At 61.9% G+C, this 16,641-nt stretch overlaps 1 protein-coding gene across 5 annotated transcripts in view; it reads right to left on the minus strand.

Moving 5' to 3' along the window:
- Positions 1–2,728: 2,728 nt before the first annotated feature.
- The window catches only part of NFATC1 (nuclear factor of activated T cells 1), a 93,110-nt gene continuing 79,197 nt past the window's right edge, over positions 2,729–16,641 (minus strand). For all 5 annotated transcript variants that reach the window (XM_059138662.1, XM_059138666.1, XM_059138665.1 and 2 more), the window contains one exon: positions 2,729–4,418. In XM_059138662.1, coding sequence (XP_058994645.1) covers positions 4,369–4,418 — 50 coding nt within the window. In that variant the 3' untranslated portion in view covers positions 2,729–4,368. The remainder of the gene's footprint in view (positions 4,419–16,641) is intronic.

Genomic DNA, 16,641 nt, shown 5'->3' on the forward strand with positions numbered 1-16,641 from the left:
ACTTCACGCCCAGGAGCAATTCTCTAGTGGTGGAGTCTGGGCCTCAGCCCCCCTCTCCCGGAGACGGGGCAGCGTGGGCAGGAATCGAGCTTCCAGGAACCCGACGACTAAAGTCAGGGCTCAAGCCCTTTGGAGACAAGCCACAGACTGGAAGATGGACTCCCTCCAGACAAGTGTCCGTGGAGAGGGGCGCTCTCGGTGAGCGCGGCCCACGGGCTGTGGGGACAGTCCCTTTGGAGGGAAGGGCCGCAGGCTGCTCTCTCCTCCTACATGTGACTGAAGCGCCCTCTAGAACGGGTCCCTACCAGCATGTCCCCCTCCTTTTGGGAAGCATGAGGCACGGCCCTGACGACTGTGCCTGGAACCGTGCTCAGCTGCATGAGGAGACGCCCAGCTCTGTGACGCGCTGGTCACAGAAGCGAGGGTCCGGCGACAGACAGCAGCTGGCGGCAGGTCACACGGCGCAGAAAACAGCGGCTGCCCTCGTGGGCAGGTCAGGACGCCGAGCACTAGGTCAGCAGGGCGCTCATTTCCCGGGACACTGGCCACCTTCGCCCGGGCCGCCCCACCATGTCCCTCGCGGGCGTGAAGTCAGACGACGCCAGTGCTCTGGCCGCACCCCGGACGGCGCGGATGCCCGAGGCCCATACCCCAGCAGTTGGGCGTCGCGCTCTTAATGTTTTCGGCACGAAGAACCGTAGCGAGGGTGGGCTTCGCACACGTGACTGCGAGCTAGGTTGGCGACCCAGCGCCAGCGTCTGCCTCAGCGAGGCCTCGTGTTAGGGCCGAGCACGGGAAAGCCGTCCTCCCAAAGGACGACACACCGTTCCTGAAGCCCCAGGACGCGCTCCGAGCAGTGGACCCCAGAGCAGCCGGGAGGGCTCAGACGGGAGCCCCTGCGCGTCCCCAGAGCCAGAGGGGCAGCGGCCGCAGACCCGTGCCGTTCACACATCGTGGTCAGGCTTGGCCACGAGACGGCGTGAAGTCCTGAGAGACGCCGACGTGTGCGCGAATCGCGAGTGGACAAGCCCCGGCAGCGGCCGCCGGCCCGACGGGTCCCCCCATGGAAGCACCGGGACACAGAAGTGCACACACAGTGCCTGACGGCGGTGGCGGGGGGCTGGCGGGGGGCACTGCTCGGTGGGGCAGGCCTTCCTTCGGGGCGGGGAGAGCACTAGGAACCGGACAGAGGTGCCGTCACACGATGCTCAACGTGCCACAGTGCCACTGAACCGTCCACTGTAAAATGCTTACTTGCATCTTCTGTGAATTTTTTAAATCCCTGTTCCACACGGGCCTTCTCTCAAACACGGCAGCCTCTACGCCCCAACGCAGGACACGGTTCTAGGGTGTGCAGAGGCCTCCTCGGGATGTCGCTGGTGCCCCGCACAGGGTGGCCGCAGGATCCACAGAAGCCGAAGTCGCCACGGGGTCCGTCCCTGAGGCCAGAGCGGGGACCCCGGCGCTCAGGTCCGGGGACCCCATGACACAGAGAGACCGACATGCTTGGATTCTCAGGCCTGGCTGCTGCGGGCCGCAAGGAGACACTGGACGCTTCCTGGGCTTTTTCCACGCCACACGGTCTCCGACGTGGGAAGGGCCGGAACCCCAGCAGCGGGGGGAGAACAAGTGAGCCAAGGTCTGCCACACGGCCCCGGGCTCGGCTGCTCCCACAGCACACAGTTCTGGGGGCATGCTGCGCAATCCCGGTCGCTGAGAGAGGTGAGGGGAGGGCTGGCAAGGTGCTCCGAGGCGCCAGAAGCCCGGCCAGCTCAGGTTAGGCTGACCTTGACCCCGGCTCCCCAGGAGACGTTCTGGTCTCCGTGCACCCACGCCTTGCTGGAGGTGAGCCTGATTACACGAGATCCACCTAAAAGAAATGAAGCCGCGTAAACGGCGTCTGCAGAAACCGTCCCTTATTGCGCAGATTTGTGTTTTGTTTCTGGAATATAAACGTCTTCGCTGAGAATGGGGGGGAGGTTTAGAAAAACTCGCTTTGAAATTAATAGCTTGCCGGGCATTCTGAGGGAGTCAAGCCCAGCTCCGGTGGCCCCGTGAGACTGGGGTGGACAGACTCCTGATTCCCTGTGCATCCGGCAGGCTCTGGGGTTCCCCGCAGGCCCCTCTCTTCTCCACGGCCCCCGTCCACCCCGCGGCCCGCACTCCCCTCGGAGGCCCCTTGGCCGTGGCGGCTCTGCCTCCCACGGGGTCGGGCACATGGTAGCCACACACGCTGGGTGATGAGGTTCCCCTAGAACTTTGCCTCAATCTTAGCAAAAGAAAGAGGAAATCTTCCATTTTATAAAGTCCTAAGAGCAAAATACTATTTCTGACAATTCAACAGTAACTGCTGGAGAAGTTCTGGGTTTCATCTGGTTTTATCAACACCGAACACTGTTTCCCCGCGTGAGCCTGCAGCGGCTCTGGGCAGAGACAGGGGCCGAGCGGCTTCAGGGAACCAGCGCGAGGCACAGACACCCTCCGTGCCCTTCTGAGCAAAGTGCTGGAGCGCCCGGGCACGCGGCCGCACGTCCCCTCCCGTGGCGGCTTCTCCGTGCATGTCTACGGGGATGACCCACCCGCCACAGGGGAGGTCCTGGGGACGCCAGTGCCGCTCTAGGACTCGGCCCTCCACACAGACAGCAGGAGCACAAGGACCCACAGCAGAAAATCACTTAGAACGCGGCAGAATATTCCGCACAGGTAACAAGTCACCGGCAGACTAAGGTTGTCCAGCAAAAAATATTGCTTTATTGGGTCTATCTCCTAACTAAAGGACAGCGGACACAAACACAAACAGTTCCCTCCCACACAAAGCCCACTGAGAAGAGGGTCATGCGAGTCCAAGGACGCTGAGGGCAGGCCGAGGTCTGGGCAACAGGCGGGCCGTGGCCGGGGCACAGCCACGTGTCGGCGTTCTCATGGCGGTGTGCGAGGGTACAGATACGGCTTTCGGGCTTGTGTCCTTCCCGGGAGTACAACAAAAACGGCGCGTGGTCGTACAGGAGGACGCTGTGCAGATCCAATCCAGCCTCACGTCGAGCTGCGGGGTCAGGACCCACGCCGCCCGCCTGCGGGTGCAGCTCAGGTGTGTTCCATGGGGGGCCTGGACTCCTAAGGCACAAATTTCAGGTGAACCATGTTTAATGAACCGTGCTTTTTTGGTTACACAAGACGACGGGTCCCGGCGAGGAGTCACGTGATACAGGCTGCTGCCGGAACAGATGCGGGAGAAGCAGCGGCGTCGACGCAGACCTGTGTGTTCACAGCGGCTAGTCGGGAACACGCGGCAGGTGCTGCCCAGGAATGGTGACTGTTCCCTTAGACGAAGCGCGGTCGGAAGGCTTCTGTGAAGGGAACCTCACAGCGGAACGAACACGCTCCAGTCCCCCGGACGCTCGGCACAGTCACCTTCCCCTGCCGTTCGGGCACATCTGCGCACCGAGAACGCGCCTCTCCCGGCTTTCTGACGAGCTCGGCCCGCCGCACCCCGCAGGACAGCGCAGACCCGGCGGACGGCAGATGGGCCCCGGGGATGAAGCCGGAGAACCGGGTTTTGTCTTAGATGCATCTTCCAGAACGGACACGGGGTATGGGCAAGGCGGCAGCCCCTGTGGGGCGAGGGCCACAAGTCGCCCCTGCCGTCACTCTGCATTTGTGCATAAATGCGTGCCCCCGTCCGTGCACACACGCAAATGCCAGGTCGGTCCTGGGCGCACACGCCTCCTTCGTCCCGCGGCGTGTCCTGTGTTCGCATCTTACCTGCACCACGTTCAAAGCCAGATTGAAAACAAAACCCCAGCATGCTGCACTCAACAATCCTACAGTTCGGTAACACTGGAGGGAGCAGGGCACGCGAAAGAGGACGGCGGGCGAGATCCCGCAACGCACGGATTTAGTTCTGGAAACGCACTGAACAAGGCTGCAGCCCAAGGGGAGCAGAGAAAGCTCGGAAGCGGGGCTGGGTCTCCTCGCAGTGTCTCGCTGGCCAGGGTTCTCCCAGCCCACACAGAAGAGAGAGCCGCACGGCCACGTGTCTTTACAGCTTCGCTCCTACACACGCTCTCCTGGCGGCAGACCCACGCTCTGCCCCGGGGCACCGGGTCCAGTTAATAAGGCACTTCCAGCACTGAAGCCCGGGGCAGGGACACCCGGGACCCGCAACAGGTGCACTGGTGGCCCCACCCCCTTTGGTCCGTCTTCCCGGGCACAGAACTACTTGGAGCGCGTGAGGCAAATCTTGGGTTAGCGGGAGCTGGGCCGGCGCCGGGTGTGCGTTGGGTGTCCCCAGAGGTCCTGGTGTGGGAGCGGGACCGTCGGCGGCTGGGCGGGCTCCAAGCGGCTTGCGCGTGAGCTCCGTGTGGCCGGCTATGATCGGATGTTGGTGCTGGAGAGATCGTTCTGTATTATTTCATTTACTGCAAGAAAACACAAGAGAGTGACCGTTAGGGAGACATCGCTCTGCCCAGAACTGTTTGTAAGAACCAGAAATCCCATCAGCCATGCCTTTAGCATGCGAGGAGGAGCTTCGCCCCGAGAGCGGGGACTCCTTCCCACACCCCACCGTGGGCCCAGGGTGTCCTGAGCCGGCAGCACATGGCTGCCTGGGGCCCCTGCTCTGTGGCTGCGGGGCTGGTGGCGGCCAAGTTGGCGACACGCTGACGCCTGGATCGCGGGCTCCAGGAAAAGGCTCCCGGTGCTGGTCGGGGGCCGTGAGCATGTCTTCCCCCGGCAGGTGTGTCCACGGGCCGAGCCAGCAGGGGTAGCGGAGGCACGGCCCGGAGGCCCAGGCCCAGGAGAGCCTATCTCTTTGGTCTCGCCGTGGGACAGACCCCGTCCGAGAGGCGGACCCAGCACGAGGCAGCCCGGCCTCCCTTTGTTCACGGCTCTTCCTTCATTCCTGCTTCCTCCCTGCGTCCACGGTCCGCATGCGGCTTTTGGCAGCAGGAGAGGAAATGAGCGAAGCTGGCACGGCCGCCGTAAGCTGGCACAACATCCCTCTCCCCACCCCTGGGTCAGCCCCCAGATAGGGCACGCGTCCCCACGGCCCACTTTCCCAGCAGAACTGGGAGGTGGGGGACACGTGCTCACGTCACGGAACTGCCCGGGCTTCCCTTTGCCGCTCAGATAAACTCCCTGTGTCTCTGCAGAGGCCCCGGCACGTCCCGGGGCAGCTTCCTGCAGTGACCGGCTGGCACACCTGTCGTCACCCGCACGACCCCCCTCCCCGAATGCCCTTTCAACACCCCCTGCTATTGTGAAGAATAACAATAATAAAACGTGCCCGGGAACTGTGTCACCGCTGCTGATAACGGAGTCTGCTGGCACCAGCTTCACAGGCAGGAGCCTGGCGGCAGAGCCCCAGGCCCGCCCCCGAGCCCAGCCCGGTGGAGGGGTGGTGAGTCAGCGCGCAAACAGCAGGAGCGCACAGTGGGCCGGGGCGGGCACCAGGCCAGCCGGCCTGCGGAGGACACATCTGCCGGGGACACAGATGGGAGGCACGACCCCTGGTCACGCAGCCACACCTGCTCTGAGGATTCCACTGACGCACCAGCGGAGACAGGGGAGGGGCTGGGTCGCTGGCCAGCTCGGGGTCCTCTCCCAGCGACCGCTTACGGGGCAACAGTGAGGCCCGGCGCGCAGACCTGCTCTCAGGATGACACCCGTCCCCGCAGGGTCCCGTGGGCAGCTCGTCAGCAGCGGGCCCTTTTTCTGTGACATTCTGACAGCCCGCTGGAGACCCCGACCAGTGCCAGGCCACAGCCCACGGGAAGGCAGGGCATGGCAGGACCCCTCCTGGGGACCACGCAGCTCACGTGTCCGCTAACCATGCGGCGTGCCCTGCCACCTGACCTGGAGTGCACCCTTGGCCTCGGGTGCCACGCTCTGCAGGTACCCGGGCATGGTGGGAGGGGGCAGGCCTGGGCCCACGCTCCTTCCCACATCAGTGTGTGCCCTCCAATTTGCACTCTGCAGAGCCGCTGTATCAAAGAACACGATGACAAGGACAAAGAACAAATCTGAGCGTCCCTAGGACGCTGCCTCCCCAAGGAGAGGCTTCCCGGCAGAGTGCGCTGGACATTCTTACGACCACACGTGGCAGGGACAGTGGCCACCCCACAGAGCACACTGCTGTGGCTGGCGTGGCACGTGGCCCCTTCAAGGTGCTTCACGGTGACCCTTCTCATCTCCTCCTGAGCCCTCGCCGGGCCACGGGCACGGCAGGTCTTCCTAACATCAATCAGATTCAGCAGGAGGTCCGAGGGCACACATGGCCATGGGGGCCCTGGCCCAGCAGTGGGGGGCTGGGGTAGGTGGCCCACTCGCCACTGGCACCCCCGGGTCCAGGCTGCAACACTCAGCCGTGACACCAAGGGACAAGGCCTCCGGCGCCGTGGAGCGTGGACAGGTCGCCACTGAGGGATGGGGCCTCCCAAGGGCATAGACCAACACCGGTCGCCACGCTTCTTCCACCAGCAAGGACAGGGGTTCTCAGACCATAAATGCCATCCAGCAGGGGCAGACACTGGGTGGTGAGGAAATTCTCACGGGTGCTAACGTCAGGGAAAGGGGGCCTGAGGGCACTAATGACGGGAATAAGGGGGGAGCTGAGAGGTAACAATGGTGCCGAATCAGGGAGGCTTAAGCAAGTAGCCCAAACTCTCTAGTTTCTCAGGGTTACAGAGACCATGGGACAAATAACACATGTTTGACAAGATAAAAGGGGAAGAAGGCTCAGAAGTGGGCTTCCCCTCCCTGCTCACTGGGCCACCTGAGCCTGGCAGGGGGAGCCCGTGGTGGGTGGGAACGGGGAAAACACTGAGCCATCTGGGGCCCTCCTGGGTGCTGGCACCTGACGGGCTCTCTGTGACCCCAGCCTGGCAATCAGGAGCAGCTCGGGACAGCGGGCGGCACTCCTGCTCCGTCCCTGGGATCTGCTGGTTCCTGAGGAGCCACCAGGCCAGCCTGCCTCCCGACAAAGGTCAGCTGGACAGGGCAGGTCATCGGATGGCCCTGTGGTCCAGGCCTGGCACCACGATGGAGGGTCAGGACAGGTCAGACATCTTGGGAGCACAGTCAAGGATCACACACATGCGCGAACCCCATCAGACCTGCCCTAGGTCCCCTAGGACTGTGCAGAGTAGCTGACAGAAGGGGCGGGTGGCCGGCGGGACGCACACAGCAGACACACCCGACCGCACACAGGACCGAGGACAGGACGGCCACAGATCCATGCTCTCTGGACAGACACAGCCCGCACCGCGGCCCTGCGGGGAGAGCCACGAGGGTTTCCGTCCCCAGACCGACGGCGAGCAGAGTGCGCCCATCGGGGCCCCCCGCCCCGGCCTCACACACCCCTTCCATGAGGTCACAGTTCCAGGGCCCTGTGAGAGCGTGGCCACCCCCGGGGGACTGTGCTGGTTATTTCGGGGGTGGCCTTCTCTGGGACGGTTTCCCACAGTGTCTTCTCTCCACTGATACTTTCCATCTTCTTATTCAGCTTTTCCACCGACACTCAGGGTTTTTCTCAGTCGAGTATTTTGAACTGCAGGTGACATGTGACCCTCGGAGCTCGTCAGAGACCTGAAAGAGGAACCTTTCCTCTCCTGAGAGTCAGATGTCCCTGCGACAGGATGTGGTGAGCTGTTACACCACAATTAAATTGAATGAGAAAGGTTTTTTCCCTTGTATTTAAGTTTTCTCTAAAATGCTCCCAAGGTGGAAACTACTGGTTTTTTCCTAAATCTTATGTGGCAGTTTGCGTTTGGTCTTCACGTGGGATCCGCACGCCGGACGCAGACACTGCTACACCACCTTGTTGCATGTAGCTGGGCCGGACTGAAGAGAAAGCTAGTCTTTTACGACATTTAAAAACTCAAACGTCAGCACAGGCACAGCCCTGGCCGGCGCTCACGGCATCTGCGGACACGCACTGCACTGTTCCGACCACGCAAACGGCTCATGGCTATTTATAAAGAAGCAAATTAACTAGTCTGGCGGAGGGTCCTTTTTAAAGCAAAATTTTGGTACTTTTACATAATGAGTTCCTTTTTCATCATCATTTTGAAAAAAATTGAGCTTAAAACTCCATGTCGGGGGCGCCTGGGGGGCTCAGTTGTTGGGTGTCTGCCTCCGGCTCGGGTCAGGACCCCAGGGTCCTGGGATCAAGCCCCGCATCAGCCTGCTTCTCCCCGCTCCCACTCCCCTGCTGTGTTCCCGCTCCCCTGGTCTCCCCCTGCTGTCAAATAAATAAATAAAATCTTTTGAAAAAACAAAACTAAACTTCCTGTCATAGCGAAGCGCCTCACTTCAATATCCGGCTTCACTCATGGGCTCTCGCCGGACTCTCCTGAGACCGTGGGACTCCGGGGGTGGGAAGGGCCCAGATCTCCTTTTTAGACATTTTGCTTTTAAGCCAAGTTTCCCCATGTTTCTGAACTCTTGGTTCCCGAAAGCGGCTAAGGTTCTCAAATCAAAATTTCAGGAATGAGCCGCTTCCCGTGGTGGCCCAGCATGTTCACGGCCCCCGTGGGTCCTAAGCAGGGGCCCAGGGCCTGTCGCCAGCAGTCCCACGAGGGAGGGAAGGCGGACTTCACGTTACGGGTCTTGTAAACAGATGGTCCACGGGAGGGCCGGGGAGGGAGACACGGGCTCTGGGGCTCACGGGGCAGGGGAGCGCTCCACCAGGCCAGGGCCGGCACCGGCACCCACGGGTGCCCCTCCTCCCACCCCGCCCCTGCACTCTGTCCCTCTGTGTCCGGCCCTGGGCTGGCCTGCGCGCTCAGCACACAAAACCTGGTGTCCGGGGCAGAGCCTGCAGGTCCCCTGCCGGGGCACGCGCGTCTTAAAGCCAACACCCGCCCCACACCCGCCTGCACCCCCGAACACGGCGTTCTCTTCTGCTCAAGCTAAAACGATGATGTTTTTAGTCATTTCTCCTGGACTAGCTATTGCCTTAAACGTGCGTGTCTTTCCACACAGAGGAGACACAAGTGAGCAGGGGACACACAGGGTCTGTCCGGCCACCTGCGGTCCAGGGACGCTCCTCTGCGCATGACGAGGGGGTCTGGCCGTCCCTGTCCCACGCAGGGCCGACGGCCAGGCCAGAGGAGACCCGCGGACACGCGGCATCAGAACCTTCAACAGTCCCCGTAGCGCGGCCCGGCCGTCCCAAGGGCTGCACACACGTGAGGGCTCTGAGAGGGCACCCGGTCCGCGTGACGCACAGACGCCCGCGGCTCAGAATCCGCGTTTCGGAGCTGACACCGAGGGCACCCGGGCCACCTGCCGGGAGTTCTCGGCCTCGGAGGCCACCTGCTCGTGGCCGTTGTGACCATGAGGGCATGGGGCCTCTTCGCGGTGCCCCGACGTCGTCCGGCATCCTCCTTCCGACTCCGAGGGGAGAAGCGACAGCGTGTACGTGCCACAGGACGCTGAATGACGGGACAGGAGGAACGTGACCCTGCACCACTGGGATAGGAAGGACGCCGGACACGAGGGGTGTCTCTGAGGACGTCGCACGGTCGGCGTGAACACACATGCAGGCTCTGGGAGGAGAAGATCCTAGTCCGCAGACGGGGCCCGGCCGCGAGTGGACCCATCGGAAACGACCGTCCTGACGATCCCGCGACCTCTGACCTGCCCAAACCTCCGTTCTCCCAGTTCACACCACGTCACCTAAACGATCGGTCGGGTCCACGAACAACAGGAGGCCCGTGACCCCCCTCTGTGAAACGGCAGCAGCTGTGCGCAGCCTGGACCTGTGCTGTCGGGGGGCGGGCGCGGCTGGGGGGCCGGAGCGCGGAGACCTGGGTCCTGCCCTCACCCCGTCCCGCACCCGGCTGCAGCCGGAGGGTGTCCGTCGTGCGAGTGACGGCCCGGCACCATCCCTTTCTGCTCCCCGAGCCGCGGCGTCTTCCGTCATCTCAAAGGGAGAAACACACCCTCCTGCCCGGAGCTCTGGGTGCCAAGCGTTACGGTGGCGGGAAGCTCACAGCGGCCTTCCCGGCCACCTGGGAGCTGGACACCGTTACTGTTCCTCATTTGAAGACAGGCCCGGAGAAGGCAGGAGACGGGTCTGTCACGGAGCGCCGTCGGCGCAGCTGGCCTCCCCCAGGACACAGTGGCCCCGGGTTCCGCCCAGGACACAGCCACGGGAAGAAGGGCCTGGGGCCAGGCAGGGGTCTCTGTCTCTGTCCTTTGGCGGGAACCTGCCAGAGTCGTGGAGCCCACATGCGGGCTTTGGGGAGGGGCAGGCTCTGGAAGCTTCTACGTGGCTGTCCACACCGATGCCGACCTCTGTTCTTAGGAGCCAGGTCTTGGCCTTGGAGTGAGGAATCTAGCCCAGCAATGGTACCCCAGCCACACTGCGTCGCCCTTGCTAAAGAAGTTCATTAGGGCGGGTCAAGACCCTACTTTGCTAATAGCACATGTGCCGATTGTTTTAAAAAATGTAGTGACCGCTGCAGGTGCGTGTCAGCCGGCCACACAGCCCAGTTCCGAAGCGCCGCCTCCTTTCGACAGGTCGGCTCTCGTGAGGGGACCCCGGCCTGCGGACTGAGGAAGATCAACAACAACCGCTCCGCTCCTTGGCCCACCGCCGGCTGCACAGGGCCGCTGTCAGCTTTTCACTTCCGTTTGTTTGCTCGTTTGTGGGTCTTTTTACCTTTTATAAAAATTTAGATTCACTTAGTTTCTGACAGTGTCCAAGGGCCCGTCGGTTGCGAAAAACACGCAGGGCCCATCACGACTGGTCACCACGTCACGTCTCCACGAAGAGAACCACTTTCCAGAAGCCGCCTTTGTCCTTGAAACAAAAGCAACGTGGGCGACAAAGAGGCCGGAATGATCCGCGGGGACTGCGTTCCCGGGGGGATTCCTGCAGCCACATCCGCGCCGCGTCCTGCCCGTGGGCCCCTCAGCACTTATGGTCACACAAAGGACCGCGTGAAAAGACGTACAGAAAAGTCATGTGCTTACTCGGTGTTCCTCTGAGGGAAAGACCCATGTTCCTCACACAGAACAAACCATCAGAAACCTTTTTATTTTTAAGGGAAAGCCAAAATAGCCGCGTGAAGAGCAGAACAAACAGGAAGACCAGTCTTTCCCATTCCTACAACTAAAAGATAATTTTAAAAAAGTATTTGCTAACTTTCCCAGAAAACACACCTTTAGCTAAACTTAGCGTCGTGACCCGAGTGTAATCACTCTGGCAGACGTCGTCGAACCAGAAATACCGCGGCCGGGTCGCATCTGTCGTGCTCACGCCTTGCAATGGGCAGGGATCCGGGCCCGGGAGGGACGCCGCTCACAGGGGTGCGAGCTGTGGGCTTCCCGCGGCGCACAGTTCCCGCCGACCCGGGTGCGGTGCGCGGGGCCCCGAGCTGGAGCACGAGCTCCCACTTGGTGCCCCTGGAGCAGGTGCGGCTCTGGGCAGCGACGCCCGGGCTGTGGGCACCGGGGGAAACAGAGGCGGTCTCCCGGGGGTTTATTTTTTGGAAGAGGCAAGCGTCTCACGAAGTCTGCTGTCCACACGCCCCCGTTCGCGGGCCGGCGCTGTGTCCGCGGCCCGGCAGGGACAGCGTGCTGGGCGTCGACGTGGCCCCGCATGGCCCCCCGGCGACAGCAGGCCTGTCGCGACCACAGCAACTCTGAAAACGCTGCGACATCGCCGAAGCCCCTGCTTTACTTTTCTGACTTTTTCAAAGACACTCTGTGAGGTGGCGGGAAATGAGGCTGACTCTCAAGTCCCATTAAGAAGCGAGTTCTGCGCTACCTCGGGTGTCCGGGACCCATTTCAGCCTTCACTTATTTTTACCTTTTTAATCACAATAAGCCACTGCCACGGGGCCTGCTATTTTTGGAAAGAGGGGACGGGACGGTGGAGTCTGAATGACAACAAGTCATGGTTTAAATAAAACATGACCCTCCCTAGTGCGCGTGGGGCTGTCAGTGCCGGGCACTGCTGTCACACGGCACTGTCAGCCGTTAGAACAGAACAATTTTCCTGCCTGCGGTGCCTGCTTCCTTATTTAGTCCGAATCCTCCAAATAATGCAAAGGCCCGTGTGGAAACTCCAGCCTCCACGGGGACCGGCCAGCCACGTGACGGGGCTCTGCGGGCCACCCTGCTCCTGCCGCACTGTGGCCGGCCTGGGCTCCCGCAGCATCTGGCCCATTTTTTCATCTACCCGAACTCATCCCACAGCTGCCAAAACACCAGCAAGTATTTTTCCAGAGTTTTCCTTGTGCTGCTAAAAAATACATTCCTCCCAAATGAAGACATTTCTATTCACACAGAATTAACAGAATTGAAAAAATAAAAGATGAAAAAATGCCCCTTATTAAAAAGTAACAATGTCACGTGGACAGAGGGAGGGACAGGGTGAGTGGCCGTGCAGGCCAGCCAGGCCGCGGCCTCCAGTCACTCTGCCCGGGGACACAAGTCGGGGCCTCGACGTAAGAGGGGCTAACAACGCGGGTCCTTCCCTTCCACGGGCAGCGGAGGACACAGCCACGCTCCTGGGCCAGCGGCGGGAAGGGCCACGATCTGTCAGCTCAGCCGGCCACGTGCCCACGACCCTGGTTTGCCCAGAAGCAGCTGCTCATTATGGAGGCCAAGGAGAGGCTCGGGCTGCCCGTTCTCGGCTTCAGGGGAAGTGAACCCTTCTGATGGGTTCAGTCTGAAGTAAACCCTCACCTTACCAGAGAACCACCAGCAATTTTCTCAGCTGTGACTGTCACACTGAGATCACGAAAGAAAGTAGCCGCTTAACAAGGCGTCTGTACCGAGGGACAGTGGGACCCAGCTGCGCGGTCCAGGACCTGGCCCCTCGCCACCTCAGCAACAACCAGCACGCGGGCGGCCGAGGGAACGGCGCCCCGTCTCACCCGCCCTGACTGTGGACCTTGGCGAAAGCACGTGGGAACCGCCTGTACTGTTACTATGCTCTCGTGGGCGTCTGACTTTGCCGTCATTAAAAACCGACACCGCCTTCAGAGAGAAGCTGGAGCCCAGGAGACGCTGGTGACGGCCGGTCAGCCTCGGCCTCTGGCCTGCATTCCGGCAGCTGCTTGGAGGCCAAGCCCATGCCACGGCGAGGCCAGGACCACCCCCTGCTGTCCAGCTGTGCACCTGTGCCCAGAGCCCGGCCGGGATGCTGCCGCCCAGGACACCCACGCCCCACTCCTGGCTCTGCCGGCCACTTCAGAAAAGGCCAGAGGGTACCTCGCCCGTGCACACAGGAGCCCTGTGAGCCACTACTCTTTACCACAGTCTCTGCTCTCTGTCCCCAGGAGATGGAGCCCACCTTGAAGGTAGAAATTGCACCCACGAGTACTGAGAAAACTGGCCGACAGCAGAAGCTGCTTCTTTATTCTGGAAAGATCTGAACGGAAAGATGACAGCAGGCAAGTGACTCCCAGAAACTCCCAGTTCGGGGAGCGGCAGGGTGGAGGAGGGGCAGAGCCACAGAGCGCCGGCCGGGGCAGCGGGCCTCCTGGTTTCTAGGAATGGAAAAGCACCCAAGATTGAATTTTTGTATCGATTATCCAATTATTAATCTTTACAGAAGCTATTGCAGCGCCGCACGTAATGAGTAATTCATCACAGAACAGGAGATGCCACAGAGGCCGCACTCCCTACAGAAGGCCGTTAAGTTTCCTGTAATTGCCTATTGCTGGAGCCTGCGTTGGTCCTAATCAAATCAGCAGGGTCGGCATGCACGCGCTCTAATTGACTTTATGTCATAAGCACACACCCCTGGCGATCACCAGAATGGGCCGCCTGGCCGGATCACCACGGTCCCAAAGACCGCGTCCCCGCCCGAGGTGGAGCAGCCATTTCCAACGGTACCTGAAGGGACAGGTGCGAGCGGTCCCCTGAGCGCGAGAGGGGAGCACGTGGTCGGACGTGTGACCACGGTGGGGGGTGGTGCGGGCAGGGCTGCCGTCTGGGGCAGAGCCGAGCGCTCCCACCGGCAGACGGAGCCCACGCCTGCCCAGGGCCCCGTCCCCCGGAGACCGCCCACCGAGCGAGGTGGCATTTCCCACAAGGAGCGGAGACTTGCCGGCAGGGACCCAGGACGGATCGCCGTTGAAACTCAGCTCCTGTCCTTCTCCTCCAAGAAGTCCTCCCTGAAACACGGCCTGGGCCCTCAGACTCCGGGCGTGGGTGCTGTCCTTCACGTGGCAGCCGGCCGCTGCCCGCTGGGAGCACGGCCCTGTCGGCTCGAGCGTCACTCACTCTCACGCCATGGGCTGCTCAACCGGCTCTGCCCGCTGCCCTCGGGGCTTTCCAGCGGCCAGAGAATGGACGCCTGCGTGGGTCCCAGGGGCCCTGTGACGCCAGGACACAGCGAGGAGTCTGCAAATACTGACTGCTACGGCCTCTCCTGAGAGCCCATCGACCCTCTGTGGGGGTTTCCAAGGACTGAGCACGGGGAGGACAGAACCGAGGCTGTGGCTCAGGCCACGGTCACGTCGGTGCCACACGGGCGGGGCGGCCTCCTGCTCGTGGGCTTTCTCCCGCTCCGTGGGCCCCGGGCCATCCGTGTGGAAAACCTCACATCAACTCTCGGCTCCACTAACTCTGAAGAAGACTTAAAATGTGTCCTCCGGGGGCGCCAAGGCAGCTGCGTCTCCTGAGCGCCAACTCTTGGTTTCGGCTCCAGCCGTGATCTCGGGGTCGTGGGACGGAGCCCACATTGGCTCCATGGTCAGCGGAGAGCGGACAGTCTCTCCCTCCGACCCTCCCCCGACCCGCCTGCACGCTTTTTCCTCAAATATATTCACAAATACGAATAAAGACGATGTCCTCACCAGAAGCCGTACGTGGGGAATGAGCAGCTTACACGCATTTGTTCACGACAGGTGGCGACTCACACCGGACAGGGCTGCAGACTTCCCGGTGAAGCCGCGTCCGACTTTGCCGAGCTCCTCCGTGCACGGAGGTGAGGCTGCGGCCGTGCCCCCAGCACAGAGTGCTCCCGACCGCCCCCCACGACGGGAACGGGGGTCCCCAAGCACCATCCAGGGCTGTGCCCGAGGCCAGCCCCGCACCACAAGGCCAGGCCGCAGGCCATCCCCAGAAGCTGCCGGAGGCCCGGAGATGCCTCGGGCATGTGGCACAATGAGACGACTCATCGAAAAGCTGAGCTTGGGGGCCCTGGTCAAAGGGACCCGAGATGCTTGAAGAACCCCCCAAGAGTGTAAAGACACTCCCGGTGCCCAGGGCCGCCATCGGCAGGGATGAGCGGATGTTTCCAAACCCACAGCCGGGCTCCACGTGGCCGGGGACACTGAGGGCCTGGGAAGAAGCCACCCAGAGGTCGTGCCCTTTCAAGCTCTGCTCACCTTCCCGTCATTGAATGAACGTTCTGGGCAACCCTGCTGAGTGAGGCTCCCACCCCAGGGCCCGGCTCCTCCCAGGGCAGAGGGGCTCTTCCCGGCTCTAGGAGCCACCGCCGTGCCCGGCCCCCCCAGGGCTCCCCAACAGCAGGCTGGGACAGCTGCTTACGGTGGGCGCCAGAGCCCCCCAACCCCGCTGCCCACCTGGCCTCGAAAACACAGAAACAGGAAGCAGAGCAGAGGAGGAAGTGGCAGCCAGGGAAGGGCCGGGTCTGGTAGAAGCCCAGGTCAGAGCTCATCCCTAGGGAGCCCAGCACAGCTCCGGAGAAACGCCCGTCAAAGTCATCCATCACCCAGTTTCCCGGCCCCGCGGCCCCTGCGCTAACGGGACAGGAAGCTGCACGCGGGGCGGAAAGCCGACGCTCGTCCCATGGAAACCACCGTTTCCATCTCCGAGGGGAACAGAACATCAACACCGCGGTTAGCAGTGACGAGAGATAAGGACCGGCGAGCGGGGGGGCGGGGGGGTGCGGACACCCCTGCCGGCGTTTGGAAGGACGGTCCAACGTGCGTTTTCCATTCTCTGCATCCAGAGAAACACCCAATGAGCAGACAGGCCTTGACACGGCGTCTGAGCCCTATTCTGAAATCAGAGCGCGCACAGCTCCGCGGGCCAGCCCCAGCCCCGCCACAGACGCGCTGGCCTGCGCTTGCTCCCGAGTGTGGCCACAGACCTTCCCGCTGGAGCCAGAGGAAGCCCGCGGTGACGGATGGGCCGGGCCCGGGCTGCTGCCTCCTCCCCCACACCCCCCACACCCCCCCGTCCACCCTCTGCCAAGAGGAAATAACTCTGCTGTGCCGGAGCCTGGGGTCCCAGAAAACAAGCTCAAATCCACAAAAGTAACTGAAGTTCGCATCTACTGCACCACTCAGCTCCATTCTGATTTTTACTACAATGCCAACAAGAGTTTGACTTGTGTTAAAGTTCAGGTTCTTAAATCTGAGTGATACACAGTAATTTACAGCTTGCTGGCAACCGCTCCTGTGGAAAAAACGGAAAGTGCATAGAAAGGCAATTCTAAGCTTGACATTGTGAAGACGGGGAGCGAGGCCAACAGCAGCGGCCTGCGTGGCTTTCCCCCCGGGGATGGCGGCCGTGCCGTGGGCCAGGGCCACGCTCCCCTTCACCAGCCTGGTCCGGGGACCGCAAGTGACAGGAAATGTCCTGAAATGCAATTTCTCAAGCGAAATGCTCTCGGATGCCAGCCCGGTCATGCGTGGCACCACCATCTCA

This window comes from Mustela lutreola, chromosome 11 (genome assembly GCF_030435805.1).
Source record: "Mustela lutreola isolate mMusLut2 chromosome 11, mMusLut2.pri, whole genome shotgun sequence".
Taxonomy (NCBI): Eukaryota; Metazoa; Chordata; class Mammalia; order Carnivora; family Mustelidae; genus Mustela; species Mustela lutreola.